Raw genomic sequence first — 25,616 nt, 5'->3', positions numbered from 1 at the left:
CGCCCGGCCGACCTCACTGTTTTCTAATGGAGCTGTCCTTGCTTGTGTGGCGTGATTCTGGGTCCCTGTCTTCCCCTCAACACACACACACACGCATACACACACACATACACATACACGCAGAGACACACATATACCTATACACACAAATACACACACATCTACATGCACATACACATACATGCACATACATATACATACACAAACACGTGCACATATGCGCATACACACATACATATACACATGCACATACATGAATAGACATACAAACATACACACATACATATATACAGACACATACATATATACACACACATGCACATAACACACATCCACAGACACATACGTACATGCATATACACACATACACATACATACACACAAACACACACACACACTCACCCTTCCTCTCCTTACCTCATCTGCCCTGCGCCAGGAGGGCCCCTGGCCCAGAGCGTTTGTAGCATGTATCTTTTTGCCGTGTAGACCCTCACAGGGCGGCATTGACTGGAGCTGGAACAATATCCCAGGCATCTCACACCACAGGTGGCCTCTGGGCAGCAGAGACGTGAAGGTGGAAAGAAAAGCAGTTGGCTGTTGGTTAGTCCTTCAGAAGTAGAAAACTAGGCAGAAATGGGTTTCATTTTTGTTAAAGTGATTTCACCTCGCTGTTAAAGCAACATCTCAGTGTTCAAGGTTGGCCCATAGAATGTTCTGGAACTCATGAAGTTGTCTCTCTTTCCTCAGAGCAGTGCTTTACAAACTGTGTGAAATCCTGAGAAGTGCAAAATATTAATAGATACTCTGTGTCCAATGGGGCCCATTAGGAAATATTTGAGAAATGCTGGGTTAAAGTATTAAACAGCTAAAGGAGTATTTCAGCACAGCCCTTCTCAGAGACTTTAATACGTGAATACACAATGCAGAACTTCAAGAAGGGAGCATGTGGCATTTCCCACAGATTCACCACAGGAATTCTGGGAGTGGGGTGGGGCCATCTCAAGGGGAGAGTCTAGTGTTTTCTCATGAACACACTTCCAGAAATGCCGTGTTTTTTTATTGTTGTTTTTTGAGACAGAGTCTCACTCTGTTGCCCAGGCTGGAGTGCAATGGCACAATCTCGGCTTACTGCCACCTCCACCTCCCGGGTTCAAGCAATTATTATCCTGCCTCAGCCTCACAAGTAGCTGGGATTACAGGCATGCGCCACCACACTCGGCTAATTTTTTTGTATTTTCACTAGAGACGGGGTTTTGCCATGTTGACCAAGCTATTCTCGAACTCCTGACCACAGGTGATCCACCCGCCTCAGCCTCACAAAGTGCTGGGATTACAGGCGTGAACCACCACACCCAGCCGAAGTGTCATCTTAAACCATGAACGTCGGGCAGCCTTTGGACTGCAGTCTCTGAGTACTGTCATCAGAGCGGCAGGTGGAGCGGCAGGGACAGCATGAAAGGCTTCCCGGACCATATTTTTTCTTTAAAAAGAGGCGTTCTGTATGACAGCGTGGGCAACAAAGCATTTTGAGACTACTGAGGCGAGGCGTTCCTCCTGGAGCCTCCATTTTAAAGTGTGCGCTTAGCAGTTGTGGCTTGACAGCTGAAATTATAGGCATTCCAAACTGATCATTAAAGCTCGCATATAATTACCTTAATGAGACACAAGCCACACAAGATGTCCCAGATAACTCTGGTTGTCTCTGTTTTCCAGTTCCTTCCGCAGAGGTCACATCCGGCCAACCCTGCCTGCGTGACTCCTCATGGCACCGTTCTCCACCAGACCCTGGATTTCGATGAGTTCATCCCCCCACTCCCGCCTCCACCCTATTACCCGCCAGAGTATACCTGCACACCCTCCGCCGAGGCCCAGAGGTTGGTCTCCCCGGCTGCCGACATCTCGAAACCACCGAGATCGGCAGCAGTGTCTGGGAGGTGGGAGTTGCGGTGGTCCTGCAGGCATGGTGGTGAGAACAGAGGAGGGGCAGTGGAAGGAGAGGGTCTTGGACATAGAACATTCCCCGTGGCACCTTTGCAATGCAACCCAAAAGAAACCGGAGGCAGACAGGTGTCGCTGCCTTACGTTCTCATGACGTGCAAAGCTGCGGTCACGTTACAGTCATTTGTGTAACATGTGCAGTTTAATGAAAGATGTCATTGGCTGTATGATGATTTGAATTTTAATGGACAGGTCAGTAGAGTTGATTGAAAATGTTGATGTCATTCCAGAAAAAAAACCAAAAGTGTAAATCGCCCAGTGACTGAAGCTTTCATTTCACAATGATGGGAAGTATTAGGAGAGGGGCAGCCCTGGCCGCCCCTGCTCTGGCTGCTTTGAGAGCTGTCAGCACTTCTGCCACCTCCTTCGGGCGATGACGATGTGATGGTTCTGTCTTTTTCAGGGGCCTCCACCTGGACTTTGCTCCGTCTCCATTCAGCACTTTGTATGACGAGGCCATCAACAGCCCCGGCCTGCTCTATCCTGCTGAGCTCCCCCCTCCCTATGAGGCGGTGGTGGGCCAGCCTCCTCCCAGCCAGGTGAGGCCCAGGGCCCCAGACAAGGCCAGTTCCCATGGAATGGTACGGACACTGTCCCGGCCAGCCCTTGGAAGGCACCTCACACTGCGCCAGGTCCGAGCTGGCTGTGGAGTGAACACCCATGAGCACCCTGTGCTGAGGCCCCGGGACGCATGCATCTCTCTCGAAGCCTTTCAGCAAACCTGTGGGATGTTGGTCTTATTAGCCCTGTGCTGTAGATGAGGCCACAGGCTCAGAGAGTGGCACCTGCAGGGACGCCAGCCTGGGCCTGGGGCACCCAGGGTTGATGCTTTTCCCCTTGGCTCCCCAGTTCCGTTTCTGCAGCCACGAGTCACAACCCAGGCGCATCTGAGCTTCGTGCTGGTGGGTGGTCTGGGATCCGGGCAGAAGGACCTAGGACAGCTCCTGACCCGAGGGGAGAGCCCCCAGGAGTGGAACTGGGTCCATGGACCAAGTACCCAGGGCGCCCCAGCCTGTCTTGATCCCACACTGCCATCACCACCCTCTGGGGAGGGGAGAAAGCGGCCCTGGATCCCTGGTCCAGCCTGAGGCTGAGACATTTCAGGCCAGAGAAGTGCCTCAGCCGCCAGGTCCTTCCGGCCTTCTCTGAGCTGGGCATGCCAGGCACTCCCGCAGCCTCATGGTGCCTGACACGACAGGCAGTGTGTTCGTGGAGCCTCAGTTTCCTCATCTGTAAAATGGGGATCATAATAGTACCAAGGTTATGGGATGAAATGGGATGTTGTCTGTAATGGAGCCAACAGGAGTTGGAACATAGTAAGATCTGAGTTCAGCAAAAGTCAGTCACCCTTTTGGTGTATTGTTTTCCTCCTCCTCATCGCTGTTGTCATAACTCAGTGTGGAATGCTGCTAGCCAGGGCAGAAAGATGGGGACATCTGGAAAAGTCACGTGGCCCATAGTGCAAGGGACCCTCCAGGGACCCACCCTCCAAGGAATATGGGGTTATGTAAATAGACCAAATCGACAGCTCGCTGGTGTCCCTGAAATACAGGGAGAGAAAGCAAGCGACTGGAAAACATATTTTAGGATATCATCCGTGATACGTCACTGTCACTTTGAGATCCCGAGAGCCCATGTGCACACAAGCCAGGTGGCAATGCTGGTCCCTGTCCCAACCAGTGACCAAGGCAGCGCTGGCCCTGAGGAGCCCCTGTGGGTGGAGCAGCAGTTTCCATGTTGGCTGAAGAAGCTCACAAGCCCTGCTGACGGTCACACCCGCAAGGACTGGTCACCATTGCAGGCAGGGTGGCCTTAGGACAGGAGGAGATGCGACTGCCCCGTGCCCTGTGGAAACATGGACAGCACATTCAGACGCTGTAAGGCACCACGCACCTGGGGACTCATATATACCACAGGGACCTCCTTCAGGGTGGCTTGTGGTGGGCCAGCTCAGCTTCTGGCTGGCCGTGAGCCCCCAGTGCATCCTCACACAAGCAGACAGTCCCCGAGCAGCCACCCTGAAATGCCTAGAGCAGCTAGGCAGGCTGCAGCCAGTGACCCCTGAGCCCTGGCCAGGACCCCCTTTTTACTGTGGATACTAGAAGCAGATGTGTGGGGCTGCCTGTGGGGAGGGATCCTTTAGTGAGGAGGCGGCATGGCCCTGAAATCCCACTCCTGAACTTGCAGTAACGGAGATGTTCTTAGATGTTTTTATAAAGCTGAGCTGGGACCTCTGCCTTCCCAATGTTGTTTAGTTTTCTGTTTATGATAAAAATAATTCAAATCAGTGTTATCAGTGGAGACAGTTGGCTGTGATAAGAGTTTCATCAGCACTGCGAGGGGAGCCCAGTGCACTGTGGGGTACCTGCCATGACATCAGGCCCAATTTGGGGGTCCACGGAGGGTCTGGGAGGTCAGGCTGGGTGGGCATCAGGCAGGTGAGGTGCAGGGAGTGGGGCTGGAAGGGCTCCTGAGAGAGGGAACAGCCTGTGCAAAGGCTCAGAAGGAAGAAGGACAGGCACAGCGTATCCCCCAAACAGAAGGTCGTCCGTAAGGAGTGTCAGGTGAGTGTGCATGGGCGGTGACCCGTCTGCGTGTGGTGGGTGGGTTGAATTCTGAGTGAGTGTCCAGCAGACGACAGGAGCTGAGGTTCAGAGTGATCAGAGTTAGCTGCCGCTGTCACTGGAGCCTGGGAAATGGCAGAGAGGGAGCCCCACAGAACGACACCATTGCAGGTGGCGATGGCACCCCCACACACGACAGGTTACAGGGCACTAGGCAGGCTCCCAGGAGCCTGGATTTGCCAAAACCAGCAGTTCCGGAAGGAAGCAGTGGGCCCAGTGCTGTCCAGAAGCTAACCCCCAGGGCCACGTGGCTTACTGTGGAGGGGCTGCTGGTGACCTTGGCAGAGCAGCTTTGATGGGATGGAGGGCAGGGTTGGACCACATCAGGTAAAGGAGTGAAAGCACATGCACAGGGGAGCGCAGGTGTGGCTGTGGTTTTCAGACACCAGCGGGTCCCCCCCTGGGGAACTTGATAATCAAATCCTAATGGCCGGGCCCACCCCCAGGGCTCCTGAGTCAGTAATTGGGGTATCGAAGTGGGGGGTTGGGGCTAAGAATCTGATGCCTGTCAAAGCCTCAGCGCCGCTGCTGCTCCCGCTTTGAGAGCCGGAGTAGATCACTCTTGCAGGGTGTTCGGTAAGGAGGAGAGAAGCTGGGATGGTAGGTAGAGGGGAGTGTGGATCTGGGACCTTTGAGGAGGTCAGCAGGCAGATGTGGAAGGACCTAGATGGTGGGGATGGCAGGCCCAGGACAGGGCCCTCCGTGAGGGAAGCCCCTGGGAAGGCAGAGGGGAGGCTGACCGAGGGTGCAATGGACAGCTCCACGCTGTAGCCAGCAGGGGTACCGGGCAGGGCGGCGGGTGGATCCGGAAACCCCTGAAGGTGGCAGGGGTGTGTGGTTCCCCGTGGCTGCCTTGTGGCGAGGGGGCAGCTCTGTCCCCTCCACCGCCTCTGCTCAGTGACCCTGCCTGCTGCCATCACAATTCCAGCTCTGCACTGGGTCTGGCTCTGAGCCTGCTTCCCTGTTCTCCCTTCTGCCCCTCGGACCCCTCTGCCTCCCGACAACAGGAACCCCCGTCCATGGAGCCCAGGCCCTGGCTTCCCAAGGGAAGTAGCTTCTGCTGGAAGTAGCTTCCGGACCTGGGTGTGCCATTCAGTGCCTGACCCCACAGCGGCACCCGGAAGGAATGGGTTCCTGTTGTGTCACAATTCCACTTTTTTCTCTGAAGAACAGAATATATTGGAAGGGATCGGGCTGGTTCTGAAACCAATGCGTCACCCTTCTCCAAAACTCTGGGGAATTCTTTCAGTTGAGATTTCTTTCTCAGAACGTTGAGGAAGAGCTGAAGGTCAGAAGGAGGCACAGTCTTGAGAGATTAAAAGCTTGTGTTGGCTCAGAGACCCCCAGCTCCCCGTGCTGGCAGGGGGCTGGCTGCGACAACCTCTTGGGGCCTGTCCCTAGAAGCCCCTGGCAGCAGGGCAGCATCTGGTGATGAAGGAGGAGCGTTCAGAGCCCCTGGGCCCACTCAGGCCCGTGGGCTGGGGCGCAGGTCGGCCATGTCTGGGAGTCTGGAAATCAAAGAAGCCCATTACCATCCACAGAGGGAAGGCCATGCTGCCAGCTGCGCCACCAGCTGTCCCCTCCCCAGGCAGCAAGGCCCCTCGGCTAGTCAGCAAGGAGCGCCCCTTCACAGCCTGATGCACCCGAGGCGTGAGGGTCCAGTTGCTTCTCCTTGTTAGGACAAATGTGCCCTCAGCACTCGTTTGGATGAAGAGAGGAGGCTGCAGAAGGCGGGCTGTGTGGGGGAAGAGCCCACTCTGGGAGCGGAGATGCTAGGGGAAGAGGTTTAACACAAGGGGGGGCAGCCTCCACAAGGGTGGGCTCCATAAGCGCTCGCCTGGGTGATGGGCCGTGCCCTCTTCCTTTCCGGCTTAGGTCACAGGCCGGACTAGGGTAGGATTAGGTTAGATGCCATTCTCTTTCCTGTGGTTCGAGGCTGTACTCTTCAGCCAGTGTTCAGGGAGTGAGTTTCTTTTGATAGCACGAAAGTGATTGAGAAATTGCCAGTTTGATTTTCTTGTCCGGGTGGCAAGTGTATGTTTCAGGGACCTTGATGGCAGTGATGGTCCTCCAGAGGAGAAATATGGACAGAATCACTGTCCACAGCACTCTCATGTGGGGCCCGGGACAGGGCAAACTCTTTGAGCTACTGCAGAAGAATCGGGCCTGGTGATCTGGGTAGGCTGGGGTGCGTGTTGTGGGGAGGAGGTGATGGAAGTGAGGGGAGAAAATAATCAAAATCGCGAAAAATGTCTCAGAATCGGAAGAAAATGTCAAAACCGAGAGAAAATCATAAGAAAATGTCAAAGAATCAAATCAAAGACGGTCAAAATCAAAGACAAATCAGAAATTCAGCATCAAAAAATCGTCATCGTCAAAAATCAAAATCTTGCGTCAAAAATCCGCATCAAATCAGATCGAGAATCGCGTAATCTCGAGACGAAGTCGAGAATAAATCAAGAAAAAATAATCCGGAAATCAAATCGCGCAAAGAATCTCGCGTCAAATCCGTCCGTCATCAAAAATCAAATCAAAAAATCCAGAAATCAAAAGTAAATCAAAATCAAAATCCATCTCAAAATCAAATCATCGTCAAAATCCTCAAGATCAATCTCAAGATCGATCATAATCAAAATCCGTCAAAAATCAAAATCAAATCAAAAATCATAAAAATCAAAGAATCATCAAAAATCAAAATCCAAAAAATCAAATCTCAAAACTCAATCAAGGAGAGGCGGAGGTCGTGCAGATGAAGGTCAGAGCACCAGCTGAGGCCTATGGCGGGATGGCCTGGAGCCTGGATGAAGCTGGGAGCTTCAGCACCCCAGGGCTGAAATCATTTGGGCAGGTATTTTATGACCTTGGATGTCAAACTGGAGAAGTGCCTTTGAGGAGTCTGGCGTCTTGGGTGTGACCCAGTGGTGCTTTAGGAGTTTAATTTGGTGGCGTGCGGGTGGGCAAGGCACAGGAACAGGAGTGTGAGAAGGGAGAGGGACCAGCAGAGTCCGGGACCAGCACCAGGTCCTAAAACTTATGATCTACATAAAATCTGTTAGCAAAGTGTCTTCAAAGTTTGCCTTGAGCCACCAGCCTAAAATTTTGACTCATATTTTCCATGATTGCTGGAATCGCCACAAAAGAACAGCTCTTCGTAAATCTGGTTCTAAATGGTTGGCCTCACCCAGGAGTGAGACAGAAAGCACAGGATGAGGCAGAATTTCCGTGCAAGTATCTCAGCCACCGCGCTTCGTAACATTTGAATTATTTGTGGAAATGCCAATTGATTTTTCAATTACGATGACTGTTCAGAATAGCACATCTGCAGACCAGAAAGATCCAGGTGAAGTGATTCCCGCAGCATCTCCTGTCAACAGCCCTCTCCCCGCTGTCCTACAAGGAGCTGTGTTTATGAGCTTCCTCGCTGAAATCAAATTTCAACTTAAATTCTATGCCACAAATATATTTCTTCCCCACCCTTTTCTACTGCTGTTATAGTTCATCGAAAATGCTGTATGAAAGGAACCTTCCCCATGGCGTAAGCTATTTTCCCCATGGCTTAGCGTGGCAAGGTGGCTTCTGACATCAGGGAAGGGCCACATTTAAATTAAACTCTTGACACTCTGCTTGCGAGAGGTGATAGATACGCTCCCAGGAGCTGTCTCCTCTGGAAACCAAATTTGACCAGGAGCCAGAGGGAAGTGGGTGACGCTTCTGCACAACATGAAGGGAATCCAGTTTCCTCCTGACCTTGTCCCACAGTAGATTTTCTTTCTTTTGTTTTATTTACATTTCTTTATTACCAGAAGATTTTCTTTTAGACAGCGGAGTTCTAAGTTACCACCCATCTATGATCCAAAAGAAAAGCAAGTCCGAGAGAGGGTTAGATATGGGAGGAGAGACACAGGATGAAACAAACCGTTAGGGCATTGTTCGCTTCTTGTGATTCGTGGAAGGTTCTGGACAGAGCTTTCCAAAACTGGTTATTGGCACATAATGACTTCAGTGAAAAGGCAGGTGGGTGCTGACAGTGGGGTGAACTCCCCCTCACCGGTTCCCTGCCAGCAGAATGAGAGGGCTAAGAAAGAAAAATAGCATGGACCGCATTACGCGAAAGCATCTTAGTGAAATCAAAGGACTCACTTGGGCAGCTCTCCATCTTCTCTTTGTCTCGGAACCCCCTCTCAAGCCCCACGCCATGGGGGCAGCTCACACCCTTTGTGTGGGTGGGAAGGCTGCAGCCCCAACCCCCGCCCTGGTGTCAGCCGGGTTGAAGAGGAGAGATGAAGGAGACCAGCTATCTGATTGAAGTGGCGGGAGATGAGGGAGGCAGAGATGTAATTACCTGAGCTGGAATCGGACCAAGCCGCAGGAGCCCCCTCACCTTCCCAGTCTCCTCTGGAGCTCAGTATTTGCAAGTGTATCCCCAAAGCAATTCTGAAATAACACAAGGATTCACAAATTGTTTTCTGAGGTAGCATGGGGTGCATGGGGGTGTGCATGTGACGTGTGTATAGTGTGTATCACATCCAAACATCGCATCCAGGAGGCCCTAATGCCCTCCGAGGTGGAAATCATGGCCCACACAGAATGGGCAGAACAAAGATGGGGCAGAGAGCAGAGGGGGTGTAGCCTTCCCCTTATTCCGAGGCCTCTCCAGGCAGAATCAGAGTCTATCCAAAAGCAGGGCATGGTAGCTCATGCCTATAATCCCAGCTACTCAGAAGGCTGAGGCCAGAGGATCGCTTAAGCCCAGGAGTTCGAGGCTGCAGTGAGCTATGATTGTACCACTGCACTCCAGCCTGGGCCATGGAGTGAGCCCCTGTCTCTAAAATATATCAATAAAGAAAAAGAAATTGAAAGCCACAGAAGCTCAATGACCGTGCAACTCATAGGCTCAGGTGGCTCTGTGGCCCTGTCGGGCGCTCTGATTGCAAACGATCAGAAAAAGAGGCTTTCAGCCAGGTGCAGTGGCTCACGCCTCGCAATGCTAGCACTTTGGGAGGCCGAAGCAGGCAGATCACCTGAGGTCAGGAGTTTGATACCAGCCTGGCCAAGATGGTAAAACCCCATCTCTACTAAAAATACAAAAACTAGCCAGGCACAGTGGTGGGCACCTGTAATCCCAGCTACTCAGGAGGCTGAAGCAGGAGAATCACTTGAACCCGGGTGGTGGAGGTTGCAGTGAACCGAGATCGTGCCATTGCACTCTAGCCTGGGCCACAGAGCAAGACTCCGCCTCAAAGAAAAGAAAAAAGAAAACTAGGCTCTGGCTTTGGCAAGGGCGACTTGAACCCTCACACCCCACCTCCTAAATGTAGAGGAGAGGAGTGGAGCTGTGGGTGAACATCTCTTAGCGCTTCCCACCAGGAGACCAGTTGAAGCGCCTGCACTACTGGAGGCTGCTGTGCGGTGTTCCCACGGACGACCCACCTTGACGCTTTCCGTTTCTTACTGTAGGTTACAAGTATAGATCAACAGGTGGCCGAGTCCAGCTCCGGGGACCCAAACACCAGTGCTGGCTTCAGCACTCCAGGTAATCTTACGTCTTTCAGCTCCTGAACTGGGATGTTCCTGTTTTCAAGGATGTTTCTTTGTGTCCTCGCCCTATTCTCCTCTTCTTCCTCCTCCTCCCTCCATTTCTTACTCTTTAAGGGGCTGGAGTTTGCAGCAGCCTTTCCCATTAAATATCCTGTATGTTCCCCACATTTCTTCCTGTGCCTCCATCCACTACAGTCAGCATACCTGGGAGAGCTCCTCACTCTCCGGGAAGAGCTTGTCCCCCTTTGCCCCACTTCCTCACTTGACGGGTATGGATTTGAAGAAGAGCACGATTCCATCTAGGGTCCCCCTTCCAGAGCCAAAGTTGTACCTACCGGGCGAATGTCCACACGGCACCTCCCTCTGAAGAAGGTGGCTGGGCTGGGCGGCTGGCAGGAGGGCGCAGGCTGGAAGTCATGTCGTTGAGGGCGTTGAAGGACACGTGTGCAACAGTCAAATCCCCAAACACAGGGGGTGGGAGTCAACGTGCAGAGCCGGGGCCAGGGAGGTGGTCTAAGGCTCCGGGAAAGCAGAAGGGCCCTTTACAGCAGAGGGAGCGAGGGCACGGAGGCCAGGCCAGCTGGAGAGCCACCGTCTTGAGGCCCCTGCGAGGGGTCATGTGGGCTGGCTGATTTGGAGAACAACGTTAGGTAACTCCTGCGATCCCACAGAGGGCCAGGATGATCGTCCCAGGGCGCTCTGTCCTCTGCTGAACACTCACTCGACATCTAAGAGAAACAGGAAGGGGCTGCCTGTCTGGGAGGCCACCTGGGGTTGTAGAGCACAGCGTCTTTGCAGTTGTGGGATTTGGAAGCAAGCTTGTCCTTCCTTTGGTCACTGCAAGCCATCAGAGGCTGTTCGAGAAGGCGTTCAGTGACATTCCCGGGCAACCCCGGGTACAGTGTATCTCAGTCACTGTCACAGGGCGGCCGTACCTGTAGCATTCCGGGGTTTGGGCTGAGGGGGGCCTGTGCTACCGGAGGGAGCCCTTTCCTGTTTCCCATCTCAGGGCAGGTGGAAATAGACAGGGTGCTCCTCGGCCAGAATTCAGCAGGGCTGCATCTTCCTCCCTCCCGCGACCTGGGCGGTGAACCCTACAGCTGACCCAGACTCCAGCACCCAGGCTCCTGCCGGGGTACAGGGGTCAGGACTCTCCTGAGTAGAGGACCATCTTGGTGGCTGTGTGACCCTCAGCCCTTCCCTGTCTAAGCCCATTTCTGCAGCTGTGGGGTGGGGGTAACCTGGGGGTAACAGACAGGCAGTGAGGATGAATAGTGGAAGGTGGTGTGAAAAGCCTGTCACCCACGGGCAAGCTCTCAGACGCAGGGAAAAACAAAGTGATGCCAGGAGCAGACCCGAAGCCCCCACGCCTGGAGGAGTTCAGGCTTCTGTGATCTCTGAAGTGTCCCCCATGCAGGCAACTCCACTCCAGCGCCGGGAGGGGCCTCTGAGGGCACCTGGTGATTGGAGGGGAGAGTGCAGGAGCAGTTAATCACGCTGTCACGTGCATGCACACCCCGTGGAGGTGGCATTAAAACAGACTCCGATCCAGCCCCCGTGGAGTGGGTACGGGCCGGAGCCCAGCCCTGACCAGCATCCCGGTCCAGAGCAGCAGTCCTTACAGTTTGGAGGGCATCAGAATTCCCTGGAGGGCTCATTCCAACCCCGGTGGCTGGGCCCAGTGCCAGGGTCTCTGCTTCCATGGGTCTGGGGTCCAACTGAGCGTCTGCATTCCCGGCTTGCTCCCAGGGCAAGGCTACTGCTGCTGCTGGCCTGGCATCCACACTCTGAGAGCCAAGACCAGTGTCCTATGGGCGGAGTTTGCCCCACCTGCCTGCACCACCCTGTCTGGCTGCACTGCAGGCCCGGGGCTGCACCCCTGCATGGGTGGGCCAGATCTCAGGCCCACCGGGACCCGTTGGGGATGGCTTGATGTCCCTCGGAGCTGCTGTGTACCCCTGCACCCGCCCTGTTCACCCAGACCAAAGCGTCTGGCGACCAAAGCGTCTGATTTCTGACTTGTAGTCTCTTGTGTAGTGTGAAGGGTCTAAGTCCCCGACCCGTGCCGTTCCTGGAATGCTTTCCGGGAGCTCATCTGGTGCCCCCAACTTTCAACAGTACAGAGCAGCATTTGTCCATCCTACTCAGTGTTTCCACACCCCCAGGGCTTCAGAGTTCATCCAGGTCTGCAGTTTGAGGGGCAGGCCTTGTCCCACGCCAGCGTCCCCTGCAGTCACCTGCCCTAATGCCATGTCCCTTCTCTTGCAGTACCAGCCGACAGCACGAGCCTCCTGGTGTCTGAGGGCACCGCTACGCCAGGTTCCAGCCCATCCCCCGATGGCCCTGTGGGCGCCTCAGCACCCTCCGAATCTGCCCTTCACCCTGGCTGCGTGTCTGCAGAGGATCCTGGCATGGGCTCGCAGGTGCAGCCAGGTCCCGGGCGTGTATCCCGCTCTACCAGTGACCCCACCTCGTGCACATCTGGCACGGCAGGTAGGGTGGCCAGGCTCCCCCACGTCCCCAGAGTGTGGACGGCTTTCCCTGGACGCTGCAGGTCTCAGTGATCCCTGAGAGTGGAGGCCCGGCCCTGCGAATCCTGTCTGGGGCCACACTGGGAATGTGGTCTTGACCCCTGAGCCAGGGCCCCTCTGCACCCCACCGGGCTGTCACTCTGGCAGGGGAGGAAGGATTCAGGGGGCCAGGGGGCCAGGCCAGGACATTAGCTGAGTGCTGCACATGTGCTCCAGGCCAGGACATTAGCTGTGAGTGCTGCACATGTGCTCCAGGCCAGGACATTAGCTGAGTGCTGCACATGTGCTCCAGGGCCCAGGAAAGGCCTAGAGCCTTGCACAGGACAGATGACCCCCGACGTTAGCTCTGGGTATGGGGGTGTCATCGGCTGGAGCCACCCCAGGCAGACACAGGTGCTTTTTCAGGAGCACTTCCCAGGCACCTTGGCAGCACTCTCCACATAGCCCAGGGCTTTCGAAAATCGCCCCAGGCGACTGTGTCCACGGGCAGTGCCCTGGAGTCCAGGACCTGGCACCAGGTCCCTGCAGCCAGCAGCCCAGGAATTTGCATTTCACACTAACTCCCCCAGAGTCTTGGGCACCACCCGGGCTGGAGAATTCACACCCAGTCCTCATTGCCGTCTTTTGAGAGGAGGCACAGTTTCTGCCAATAAGGACTGGTGGACCTTTGACCTCCACGCCACTGCGGTAGGGAAGTGCAGAAACCCCGAAGAGGGCGCGGCGGGTCCTGGCTCAGTCTCCCCTCGATGGTCTTGCCCAGCTGACCCCTACTGGAGCCTGGCTGTGCCAGGACGAACCGAGTCCCTGAAAGGAACCGGGACCCGCAGTAGCCAGTTGCCTGGAGGTGCCCTCCTGGTGGAAATACCAGGTTTGGCCCGTGTGGACTCCCTGGCTGCGATCATCTCTGCATTCTCCCTCCTGCATCCCATTGCCGGCTCACAGGGAGACAGTCCCGTCGAACCTTCTGAAACACCCTCCTCTGCTGGTTTATTCAGAGCTCCAGAGCCTCTCTCCACCACGCTCACATTCACTCCCTGAGGTTTGAAGGAGGATGCCCTGTACTTGGAGGGGCTCATGGGTCCAGTCTGTGGCCCCTGATGGCTCTGTTTGGCCTGTCCCCCTCAGTGAAATTCACACCTCGGCACCCACACACCTGCCTGACACCGCTGTCCCCTCTTGGCTAGGCTGATCTGCACGCCACAGGCAGTGCCTTCCAGGGTGCCTGGAGCCCTTCGGGTGCAGGTGGGTGTTCCCTTGAAGGGTGCTGGGCTTTCTTTGAGCCACCAGCCCATTGCACTGTGTCGGGGTGGGACCCAGGACACCACTTGACGCACAGCAGGCCTGGCCAGCTGCAGGGCGGTTCCTGTCTGATCCACCGCTGGGTGGGCGTCAGCCCAGCAGGTTTCTCCTGCTTGCTCACCATATAAAATACATGTCTTAGTCACGGCGAGTTATGATCGCTTTCTCAGGAATTCCTTTTTCCCTTTCATGTGTTCACTGAATTCTCCTTCTGGGTAAGGCGATGCCTCTTCACACAAGCCGTCGTGTAGCCAGGACCTGGACGCGGGGCTGTCTGAGGCTGTGCCGGGGAGCGGTGAGATGCCTCTTTTCTAAAGCGCTTTGACTGCAGCTGCTGGGAGGTGGGGCCGGTGTTGGTGTGTCCTTGGCTACATTGTTTCCAATTGTAGCTCCTCACCCCATCCCCCGGAACGGGGGCTGCCCACTCTGGCTTTGAGGGCCTTTCTCTTCCTTTCTCTCTCCGTGCACTTATTTCAAGGGCTAGCACTAATTTAACACCCATGTGGCTGCTCAGCCCACTTTATGAGATTTCATCCGGGCGATGGGCTCACCTGGGAGTTTCTGCATTTCTCGTGTTTAATTGCTAGGCTTGCCAGTCGCCACCAAACAAGACCCCAGAACAGACCACCCAGAATGTGCCAACTTTGTGTGGCGTGAAGCTCAGGCTGGGCAAGCCGGGCCTTTGCTGGACCTTGTTGGCGTCCCTCGCCACTGACTGCCAGAGCTGGCCTTCTCACAGGGACCCTCAGCCCAGTGTCCAGCCTGTGGGTCATGCAGAGAGGCTGTCAGCCCTGTGGGGAGCTGGAGCCAGGTCCCCAGCCTCTGGCCTGGCAGGCAGTGGAGCAGGGCACTGGGCGGTGGCTGCCTGCACCTGGCATGATGGGGGGGGTCTCATGTTCCCTCTGCCACCCCAACTCTGGTCTTAAGGCAGACCCTGTCTCTAGATGCCACGGTTCAGCCCCAGCAAGAGATCAGACCCGGGGGGGCAAAGGTCGTGGAGCCCAGAAGACTGGGAGGGACCAGCCGCTGTGTCCTTGGGATTCTAGCAGAGGGCGGAAGACAGGTTCCTGCCTGCTGCGGTGTCCCTCCCCCCCAGGCCTTCGTTCCTGGAGGCTGCAGCCCCCGGAGGCTGACACTAGCTCAGCTTGGGGTTGAGAAGGGGAGGAGAGATGCAATGCGGGTGGCCGGGTGTGCCCAGAGCGCCAGCCCCAGGAACACGGAAACCCCAGCAGGAGTCTCCTCCCGAGGGCAGACTGTCCTTTGCTTTTGAGTTAACTTCTTCAACGGCTGCCTTTCTTTTACTTTGCTTTCAGTGAGTTTCACGTTGCATGTTTTCCCTTGATTTGTAGCTTCCATGTCTCGCTCTGCCACGGCTGCCTGTCGGGCCCAGCTTTCACCAGCGGGGGACCCAGATACCTGGAAAATTGACGGACGGCCAACACCGGAGCCTTTCCTGGCAGCCTCCAAACAGCGGCCGCGCTCTTCAGTGGACAGCAAGGCCTATGCGGACGCCAGGGTTTTGGTGGCTAAGTTTTTGGAACACTCACACTGTGCCCTCCCCACCGAGGCACCGCACATGGTGGGTGCCGTGCGCTTGGCCGTCGCCAACGAGGAGCGCCCCGAGGAGGAGGCCGTCTTCGGCGCTGGCGTTCTGGACCAGGTATGAAGGAGCCACGAGTCTGACCGTGGACACCAACGGGCCTGGCGCCACCGATGGTCTTGCCAGAAGCCGTCATGCCTGACAGAGGCCTTCAGGCCCAGCTGGGCTGAGGACAAATGTGGGGGACACCCAGGATGATCTGGGGGCGGCGTGGGCAGGGAACTGTCACTCCCTCTCTCGAGGGGAGCCGAGCAGTCGTCTCCCTGTGGACTGCGTTTCCTGCCTAGCCCAGTAACTGGGAAAGATGACTCTCGTGTCCGCAGTGAACTCTGGTTTTATCTGGCGTGCAGCGCCTTGAACTGAGCAGCGTTGCACAAATGTGAATACAGCAACAGGCGACACTTAGGTCACCTAAAGACTCGAAGTATGTCCAAAATCAGGGCCATCCAAAGCAGGAGTTCCCCATCCCTCATTTAACTTAGTGTTCAGGGGACAGAGGGTGACATCGAGTCATGAGACATTTTCTCATGTGGCTCAATGGCTCTATCATTAAACGTTCATCACGCTCTGGCCTATTTCCTATGAAAGGAAATAGGTAGCGTTAGCACAGATGGCAGCCTGCGCCCAACTTTCTGTCCACAGGGCTACTGTGCAAACAAATGTACAGTGAGGGCCTCTGCCGTAGCCTGGCCACCCCAGGGGACAGGCCGGTGTTGCAGAGGGTTGGAGGAACCCACCGTCTTCTGGGCCTCGAGCTCGGCCTCCCTCCGTGGGGTGCCTCCCCCACCTCCTCTCAGGCCCCCTTTCTCCAGGCTCCCGTCCTGTCCCTGGCGCAGACCTGATTCAGTTGTTTGATCCATAACAATAAGCGCCAATTCCCAGCTCCTCTGGGGGTCTCCCTGTGTCTGAGCTCACCTGATTGAGCTCAGTGGGTCCAGTTCTGAGGGAGAGAGGCCGGTTTCTCTGGGAAGTGGCCCCTTCCGATAAAGCAGATCCCTGTGACCCAGAGCTGACCTTCCCCCGGGCAGGCGGCAGCAGACAGACAGACACGCCCGCGCAGGAGGATCATAAACCACCTACAAACCCACGCGAAACGGAAGAGACACCCGCCATGCTGCTTGTGCAGAAGCAGGCATGCCCAGCTTGGGGGCAGCTTGGGGACCTTGGACTTTCTTGGCCCCTATCCCCTTGTTTTCTGGTGGCATCAGTGGCAGCTGCTCCCAGCGATGGCCCTGGAACAGCGCCATCCACGAGAACTTTCTGCAGTGATGGAAATGCCTGTTCAGGGCCACTAGCAGCAACAGCCTCTGAGCTGCGTTGGGTGGGCCCTGCAGTGAACAAAGCAGCCTAGAGCCTGAGTTCTTCCCAGAGAGCCCGTGAGCCAGAGAGCCCGTGAGCCTGAGAGCCCGTGAGCCTGGCATGGGGGCACAGGGGCCAGAGGGTGCCTTCCACTCCTGGGTGCCAGGGCAGGGGGCTCATGCTCTTCTCTCGGCTCCGTGGGGCTTGTCCTTGAGCTCCCCCAATTCCCCAACACCACTGTGGCCAGCGTGCTGGGGAGCTTCTGTGTGACTGGAAGCCGGGAAGGGCGTGGGGTTCCAGCCTAGGTGCCCAGAGCCTTCCTGCAGCCCCTTACCCCCGCCCTGGGGGCTGAGGTGTAGGCCTCCCCCAGCTGTGGTGGGTTGAAAAGGCTTCGATTGCTTTAGAGAGCTGAAAACAGACGACAACCTGCACTTTTCCAGGAAAGATGTACTAGAGATGAGCACTTTATTCAGACTATAAAACAGAAAATCTATAGTTTTTCTCAAGTGGGGGCTTGTGAACTCCCTCAAGGCAAGTCCCTTTACAGGTGAAGTTAATTGGTGGATTTTCAGAATGGCCGCCCTGGAGCAGAGCTTCAGCCACGCCTGACGCCCTGGCCACTGGATCTCCACTGTCTGAGGTGTGTGGGGGCCGCGCCGCAGGGGTTTCACCTGCTTGGGGGGTCCACACTAGGGCTTGGGGGTTCACACAGCATGGTCCCTGGGCCGAGCCCTTGTGTGGGCTAGAGCTGCAGTCCTCAGACACGGCTGCAATTCCAGCGAGGCCAAGACCACCAGCCACGCAGCGGACTCGGCCTCTGGGCCGTTTCCCTCATGCAGCCGGGGTGGAGGCCACTGGACCACCCAGCCTGCTGCGCGGCATCCTTCCCTTCTCTGCAGCAGGGCCCGGCCCCAGTGGCCAGTGGGGCTCCTGCCCCAGCACTGCCTCCCTGCGGGCCCCCACCTGCACCCCACCCTCACCCAGCTCTGGGTTTGCGCTGGTGGCAGCTGTTGTGTGGATACAGAAACTGTACCCAACTTGATGCCACTGGGCTGGAACCTTCTGCCCCCTCAAAATGAGGCAGTCAGGGACAGGGTAGGGTGCCCCACTCAGCCCAGCTTCTCAGGGCCACTCATGGACTCTGGGAGGGTCCCCAGAAGAGAGAGGTGCTGGTAGACTAGGGAATGTGCTGGCAACTTGACCCAGAAGCTGTGGTGCCCTTGACCCTGGCTCCATGGCATCTGGGTACCAGCAGCAAGAGCCTGAGCCCCAGGCTGCACGTTGGCTCACAGCCAAGGAGAAAGCCGGCTGCTTCCCCCACCCCGTGTGCGTCCTTCCCCCGCTCTCATCATGCTCCCTGTCTGGGCTCTGAAGTGAGCCAACTGTAGCTGCTTTGGGGGTGACATGCTCCTTCTCCAGCTCAGCTGGACCCCAGGCATCCCCTGCCCTGCCCTGAGACCCAAAGGGGGGTTGGCATCTGCTGTGACACCACCATTGACCCCAGCTTGGGGACCACGAGGATGCTGAGCGGGGAGAACCTGGACCCCAACTCTATGGTAAGCAAGGTCGGAGAAGGGGGAGCATCATTTGCAAGAACTTCAGGTCTCATCCTTGGCTAGAGATGAGGATCCACATTAAATGCTTATAACACACCAGGCCACAGAAAGCTCGCTACACACGGATGCTTCTCCCCACCCGTGCTGACTCTCAGAGGCTGCTAAGGCAGAATTTATAGGAAATTGTTTTCAAGCCACCAGAGACCTGTTTGTACAACTGGAACGGTTGTATTTATTTAATGTACCTCAAGGTGTTTTAATAATGATCCGTGTTTTAATAAAAAGTATTTCTGGTCTCTGTGTCTCTGAAGTCTAACTGGGACAGAGGCAGGCTGAGAGCCTGTGTGTACCACTGGCCAGGGGCAGGGTCCTGAGTGGGCCTTGCAGCAGCCAGCCGGGGAGCCTGAGCTACCCATGCCACTCAGCTGTGCTTCCAGGAGCCTTGCGGAGAAGATCAACTCCGGGGCAGAGTGGGGAGGGCCAGGGCTTAGACGCACACAGGGCCGCCTACACTGGCCACGGCAGCCCCTCGTGGACGTGGCCTCCAAGGGCTGCTGGGAGGAATGCAGGCCGTGGCTCAAAGTTTTCCTTAAATGCAGGATTTTAAAAGATGTGTACGATTCGGTGGGAGTCCTGCCCGCATGTCCTCAGCTAGCCAGGGCTCTCCTCCCTGGGACCTGCTTCCCGGCCTCATCCTGGGCACAGCAGGAATGTGCTGCTTGGCCTCCTGAGTGGAATCCCATTCCCTCCAGCTTTGACTCAGGAGACCTTTCTTTTCATTCCCCAAGGATGTGGCCATCCCCGGCATTCTTGTTTGTTGGCCACGCCAAGAACTGTATTTGCTTTTCATTCTTCAGCATATTCAGAGCGAGTGCATATACATTTCAGCGTATGCACAGCTCTCTCTGACAGAGTTTCCTGTGGAACAGCTTTCTTTGCCTCTACCATGTATACTTTCTGGGAAGAGGGAGGCATGAAGCTGGAGCGCGCCTTGAAAGGCTGTTTCTTACATGCCCCTGATGGCCAAGGTCATGCTGAAGCAAGCCCCTGGCCCACATCCTCTGGGCAGCCAGGTGACAGTAAGTCTTCTTACTCTGCAGTTCCCCAAGAATCCGGGGCCCTGAAGGTGGTCAGTGCCCACGGCATGGAGCTCACTCTGCTGTGGGCAGGCCAGAGAGGAAGGCTCCTGCCCATCCAAGGCCTGCAGCCTAACCCAGCTGGACCCCGGGCCCCGCCTCTGACCAGAGCCCACGCTTGCTACCTGGCTTTCCCACACCAGGCGATGCCAGAACGGTGGCCATGAAGAAAGGTAAGTGCTGGCACAGCTGCCAGAATTGTCACTCTAGACAGGCTGCAAAGGACCCACAGGTGCAGAAGGTGCTGGGACGGGCAGTCCGGCTGTTACACACGCACACGCATGCGCACCTTTCCCAGGGGTTGTTCATGCTGAAATCCGAAGAAGCCCAAAGCTCCCTGATTCCATTAGTCAGTGCTCTGCGGACGTGTCTCCCCGCTGGGGCAAGTGGGTCAAGAACCTGGCACTGACCCCGTGATCTGGCAGCATTGCTGGCACCTCCAGTTGCAGCAGGGCATTGCCCAGCTGACACCTGGTGCCCAGCGCGCCCACCCTCCGACCTCCTTAGTGACAGCTTCCAAGGTTCAGGGTCCAGGAGGGGCACAGAGCAGCCACGGCCACCACCACATAGCGAACCTGCAGAGCCGCATCCAAGCTGTGAATGAGAGGACAGGTGGCACCCGCCGCTCAGGTAACAGAGCAGTCACACACACGGCTTTTCATCACGACTTCGGGTTTATTAGTGATATGCGCAAAGTCTTCCTACGGGCAGCTGCATGCAACACACGGCACTCCTCGAATACAATCATCCTAAAGCTGTAGTTACTGCGTGGTAAGGCTTCTTAAGTCACAGTGTATTCTTCAAGGCCTGGGCCAAAAAAAGAGACTTCGGGACAAGATGACATCAGATTACATGGATCGCTAATGAACTGAGCTGGACTAGATCTGACTTGATCTACACACACACCACTACTGCTCAGGGCTGCCGTGCCACGCTGGCCGAGGGGTCTGCACTCACGGCTGGCTGCCTTCGGTGTGGCCGAGGTCGCGTTGTCTAGCCTGGGTTTTGTTTCCTCGAAGGAGCACGTGCGTGGAGGAGTGTGTGTAGATCGACTTTAAAGCGGGGGCAGATGCCTGCGCCCTCCCTGTCTCTGTGGGAGCCCTGCCCGGGGATGCAGCCGGCTGGGAGGGCTTCCGGAAGAGACTACAGGAGAGGCAGGTGTGGTCATGGGTCACACTGGAAAACCCTCAAGTCTGAAAAACAGCCTGCCAAAATAAAAGTCCAAACAGTAATAGTATCTAAATAAATAGGGAGTTTTCGTGTTGTGGCCATCATCCTTTATTTACAATCCATCACATGTCCCCAAACTTGCATTACAAGTCATGTCCTGGGAGCCGGGCTGCCTGTGTCCCTGCCGTCAGTGGCAGAGGCAGCTGTTTGGGACCACTGCGGGGGCCCCACAGGACCCCAGACATCCCGGCCAAGAGGGCGGGAGGCAGGGTTGATGGCTGCCCTGCCCTGGGAGCCGCCTCTCTTGGAGGCGCCAGTTCACTCCGCACAGCTTCAGGGAGGAAAGACATACATTCTACACCACGCACGGCTACCGAGACACGCCCTGGCTGGTCACACCACGCACGGCTACCGAGACACGCCCTGGCTGGTGCAGGGAGAAGACAGTCCAGAACGTGGCAAAATACTTGAACGCTTTACAAACATTTGTTCTGTGACTCTCCTTTGATAAAGACACACCCCTTTTTGGCAAAATGAAAACAAAGAAAAGAAACCAAGTGGGCGGTGAGGGCACGCCCTTTGGGGAGCCAGTGTCCGTGGCTGGGCTGTGGCGTCGGGGTCAAATCTGCGGCCCGGCTCCCAGCTCCTGCGTGGCCAGGCTGGGGGGGCCTAGATGTACAGCGGGGTCTCCTGGCCGGTGAGGAGCCTGAACATGGCAGCGGGCATGGTCTTCATGTGGATCTGCCAACAGACACAGGAGGCTGAGCCGCTGCCCTCCCACTGCCCCTCCCACAATCAGGTGAAAGCAAACGACAGAGGTAACCCCCCCACCCCCGAGTTCTGCTTCAAATGCCCGTCTCCTAGAGTGGAGGAGGAGGGCTGGCCTGCCCAGGCCTGGGGGCACTTAGGATGCCTTCCAGACGCGGCAGACCGAGATTCCGGGCCCCTACCCCTGGCTCCAGAGGCGTCTACACAGTTGAGTGCTAGTTTTGCTTCCAGTCCTGCTGACACCCAGAGGGTAAGAAATTGGACTTCTAGCAGTGACAGCAGTTTGCCATCCACTGGGGCTGGCTGGGGGTGCCCAGGCCTCAGCAGAAACTCTGATGGGCACTCTGCCTCAGTGAGGAGGAGACCAACGGGGGAAGACACAGCCCTTCTTACAGAACTAACACTGGCCAGGCAAGTGTGCTGGGGGCTGGGATCAGGCTCACTGGGGCCCAGGGCACCTCAAGTCCCCAGCCTTTGGGGATCAGTGAGCAAATGACCCTTTGGGGCCTGGCGTTGAGCCCTGGCTTCAAAGGAGCTAGGTACACAAGCAAAGCCTCAGACCACCCAGGGAGACCAACCGTGTGGGTGGCACGCCTCATAATCCTTCTGTGGGGCACTGGGAAGGAGCACTCTAAATGTCTGCTTCAGTAACAGAAGGGGAGCTCTGCTGCCCACCTCTCCTCCCCTGAGCGTGACGCTGTCCCGTCCTGCCCGGGACTGCGCTGGGCTGTGGCCTCGGGACGGGGTCCCTTGCACTGCCAGAGTTGGCTGCCACAGGGCTGCTGGCCTCCCCATCGGGTGCGGCTGCCCTGCCACTGCCCCTCCTCAGGCAAGCAGGTCTCGGGTCCTGGGCTGAGCAGCGCGGAAAGGCACATCCTGCAGCTCTGCTTCTGAGGCGTTGCCCTCCCTCCCCCGCCGGGATCTGTGTGGCCACTGCAGGTTTCTGCTGCTCCTGCCCCGGGCACAGGCTTCCTCCATCAGTCACTCCCTGGCATTCCTCAACCGGAAACCCACCCGAGGCCCGCACAACTGCAAGCCTTGTTTATCCGTGACTCTTGTCCCACGTGGGCTCAGGGCTGCTGGAAACAGGCACCATCACCACGGCAGGGCTGAAAGGGTTCCTACGCCCCGGCCGCCTCCTGCCTCTTCTCCGTGCTCCCGCCCACTCCTCCACGGGTGGATTCCCTCACGGGTGTGGGGCTGAGGGCCGTGGGGGCGGCCACTTCAAAGCATCTACTTGGGAACACTGGCTTTTCCTTTCTTTGAAGCCATCAAAGGGAGGCTGGTGTCCGCCTGGCCCTCCCTCCTCTGAGCCAGCCACCCTCCACCAGCACAGAGAAGCAAGGCCAGCCCCTGCCCTCACCAGCACGGGGACCCTCCCCCTCCTGAGCCGGCCCCTGCCCTCACCAGCACGGGGACCCTCCTCCTCCTGAGCCGGCCCCTGCCCTCACCAGCACGGGGAAAACTGAGCCGGCCCCTGCCCTCCTGCTTTTTAGGGGACTCTATCCTGAGCCGGCCCCTGCCACTCACCAGCACAGGGGACCCTCCTCCTGAGCCGGCCTACCCTCACCAGCACGGAGGCCCAGGCCGGCCCCCCTGCCCTCCTGTACAGGGGACCCTCCCCATCCTGAATGACCTGCCTCACCAGCTGCAGGGGACCCTCCTCCTCTGAGCCGGCCCCTGCCCTCACCAGCACGGGGAAAACTGAGCCGGCCCCACCAGCACGGGGAAAACTGAGCCTCCCAGCCCCGAGCACACCCTGCAGTGCACAACATGGGAGTGTCCCGACGTTGGCTCAGGGCCTCATCTGAGGGCTGGGAACTGGAGGCCCCGCCCACCACCACAGGCTGCAAGGATGGTTTCCACGTACTCAGCCCCCACCTGGGAGCCGCCGGGGGCTATACAGACCACGCCCAGCCTGCACTTTCTGTCCCAGACCCCGACCCAAACTCCCTGCCCGGTCCCCCGCGGGCCCCTCTGCAGGCCAGGCTCCTCAGCTCTCAGTCTCCCTGCTCATCCCAGAGAGCCTGAAGCCCCTTGCTGAACACCCCTTCACACACCCCTACTCACACACACCCACTCATTCCACACCCCCATACCTCACATCCACTCAGACCCACAGCCACACACCCCTACTCACACCCACTCACTCCACCCCATGCCTCGTGATCATCGGATCCGTCGCCCTCATCGCCATCACTATCCGCCCCTGATATCGATCATCAGGATGCTGATGCCCATCCGCGCGCTATCGCATCCGCCCAATTATCACGTCCATCGCAGTTCCGATACGCCCATCAGGATTTCCGCCCCGTACTTATCACGCGATCCATCGGATGATACCGCGCCTATCACGCATCACATCACGCCGATCACGATCCGCTCAGGATACCGACCACCTATCCGCCGCGGCAAAATCCTGCGCCAGTAACGATCTCTTGCCGCTATCGTGCGATCCGTACATCCGCGGTTTATCATCCGCGCTCATCGGACGTCCGCACGATGCCGCCCATCATCATTGGCTTCGCCACGGTGGTGTTGCCACTCACGTTTCCGCATATGTACATTAATGGGCTCGCGCCGCATCGTACGTCATTCCGCGCGCGCGCCGTGTACTGTGCACACACCCCACACCCACTCACACTACACACACACACACACAGCCCGTACAGCCTTTGTGAGCCTCCCAGTGTGCGTGCACCCCACCAGCATCCTCGCCCTGTGATCCTGCTGCCCTGTGAGCTCTGGAGGAAGACCGGCGCCTCCCGCACACCATCCTCGCACTGCCGTGGAAGCAATGCCAGAGAGAACTGGACTGGGGGCTTCAGCCAGTGAAGCGGGACCGGGCAAGCAGCCTGGCTGTGGGAGGGGACGGCCAACAGGGGCAGAGAGGCAAGCCTGCCAGGGTGGCCAGAGCCGTGTGCCCTGCAGAGCTTCTGAACTGGACATACAGGTCCAGTCCCAAAAGTAGTGTCCAAGGAGCACCCCCAGAAGCCTGTGCCCTCCCGGCTGCTCAGTTAGAGCCAGACCGGGATGGCCCCGCATCACCTGCCACTCCATTCACCCTTGTCACAGCTGCCCCGGTGGGAGACAGCCTGGCTGGCCTTCAGACGCCCTGTGTCCTCTGGAGCAGGTGAGGCTCATGGAGGGCAGGCGGGAGCACACGGGAACCGGCACGCAGAGGCACACCCGAAGTCCCTCCTTACCTCTCCGACCGAGTTGGACAGAGCTTGGACTATCTTCTCGTGGGCTGTGGCCACCACGCTCTGCCCGTTGATCTCGATGATGCGGTGGCCAACGCGGACGCCCCCTCGCTCGGCAATGCCCCCTCTCATGAGGCTGCAAATCTAAGCAGACATGGTCAGGTCAGCACACGTGTTCCTGCCACACCTGACAGGCGCTCCACCATGTCTCCAAAGACAGGACACGCGGAGGGAAAAGCGCCACATGATGAATACGTGCACGTGCAATTCACTGACTCAGAGGGAAAAGCGCCATGTGATGAATATGTGCACGTGCAATTCATTGACTCAGACGGCACCGCTTATGATCTGGACTGTGTTTCCTTAAAACAAGAGAGTCAATGCCATGGTGTGTGGGGAACCAACACGTTTTCTAACTCCCACGGTGGAACCGGTCCACAGCCGCACCTCCCCCAGGGCCCCTCCCTTTGTGGTCAGGCTGGAGACTGGTGACATAGCCCAAGGCCACTGCCACCTGGCCTTCTGCAGCTGAGCCTGGTTACCATCCTGGAAGACAGGCACTTAGCTGGTGGGTGGGCGGGAAAGGAGAGGCAGCCTGTCCCCTGGCCACCAGAAAGGTGGGGCATCTGTTCTGTCAAGGGAAGGCTCTGTTTGCCAGATGCCCAAACGCTCTACATAGGCAGGGAAGAGTCACTTTTATTCCTATATCCCCCCCCCCCCCAGGTGACATAAGGGCATTTTGTGCCAAACACACTGGTTCTGTGTTTTTTGGAGACAGGGTCTCATTCTGTCACCCAGGCTGGAGTGCAGTGGCGGGAGTTTCCATTTCCAGCTTAAAAGTGACGTCAAACAGAGGGACTGGAGGGCCTGGGAGCGCCTGTGACCATGAGACTG

At 56.9% G+C, this 25,616-nt stretch overlaps 2 protein-coding genes across 3 annotated transcripts in view; one reads left to right on the top strand and one right to left on the bottom strand.

Annotated features, from left to right (window-relative positions):
- Positions 1-18,741, top strand: part of FAM189A1 (family with sequence similarity 189 member A1) — a 442,551-nt gene extending 423,810 nt beyond the window's left edge. For both annotated transcript variants that reach the window (XM_031668869.1, XM_031668870.1), the window contains 6 exons: positions 1,714-1,874; positions 2,402-2,537; positions 10,080-10,155; positions 12,429-12,653; positions 14,211-14,285; positions 15,340-18,741. In XM_031668869.1, the coding sequence (XP_031524729.1) occupies positions 1,714-1,874; positions 2,402-2,537; positions 10,080-10,155; positions 12,429-12,653; positions 14,211-14,285; positions 15,340-15,656 (990 nt within the window). In that variant the 3' untranslated portion in view covers positions 15,657-18,741. The remainder of the gene's footprint in view (positions 1-1,713; positions 1,875-2,401; positions 2,538-10,079; positions 10,156-12,428; positions 12,654-14,210; positions 14,286-15,339) is intronic.
- Positions 18,742-20,236: 1,495 nt separating this feature from the next.
- The window catches only part of APBA2 (amyloid beta precursor protein binding family A member 2), a 233,613-nt gene continuing 228,233 nt past the window's right edge, over positions 20,237-25,616 (bottom strand). The window contains exons 17-18 of the mRNA XM_031668991.1: positions 24,726-24,866; positions 20,237-21,492 (exon numbers count right to left, since the gene is read on the bottom strand). Of these exons, the coding sequence (XP_031524851.1) occupies positions 21,421-21,492; positions 24,726-24,866 (213 nt within the window). The 3' untranslated portion in view covers positions 20,237-21,420. The remainder of the gene's footprint in view (positions 21,493-24,725; positions 24,867-25,616) is intronic.

The sequence above is a fragment of the Papio anubis genome, chromosome 7, assembly GCF_008728515.1.
Source record: "Papio anubis isolate 15944 chromosome 7, Panubis1.0, whole genome shotgun sequence".
Lineage (NCBI taxonomy): Eukaryota > Metazoa > Chordata > Mammalia > Primates > Cercopithecidae > Papio > Papio anubis.
The sequence above is the reverse complement of the archived record's forward strand: the minus strand, read 5'-3'. Positions and strand labels throughout refer to the sequence as shown.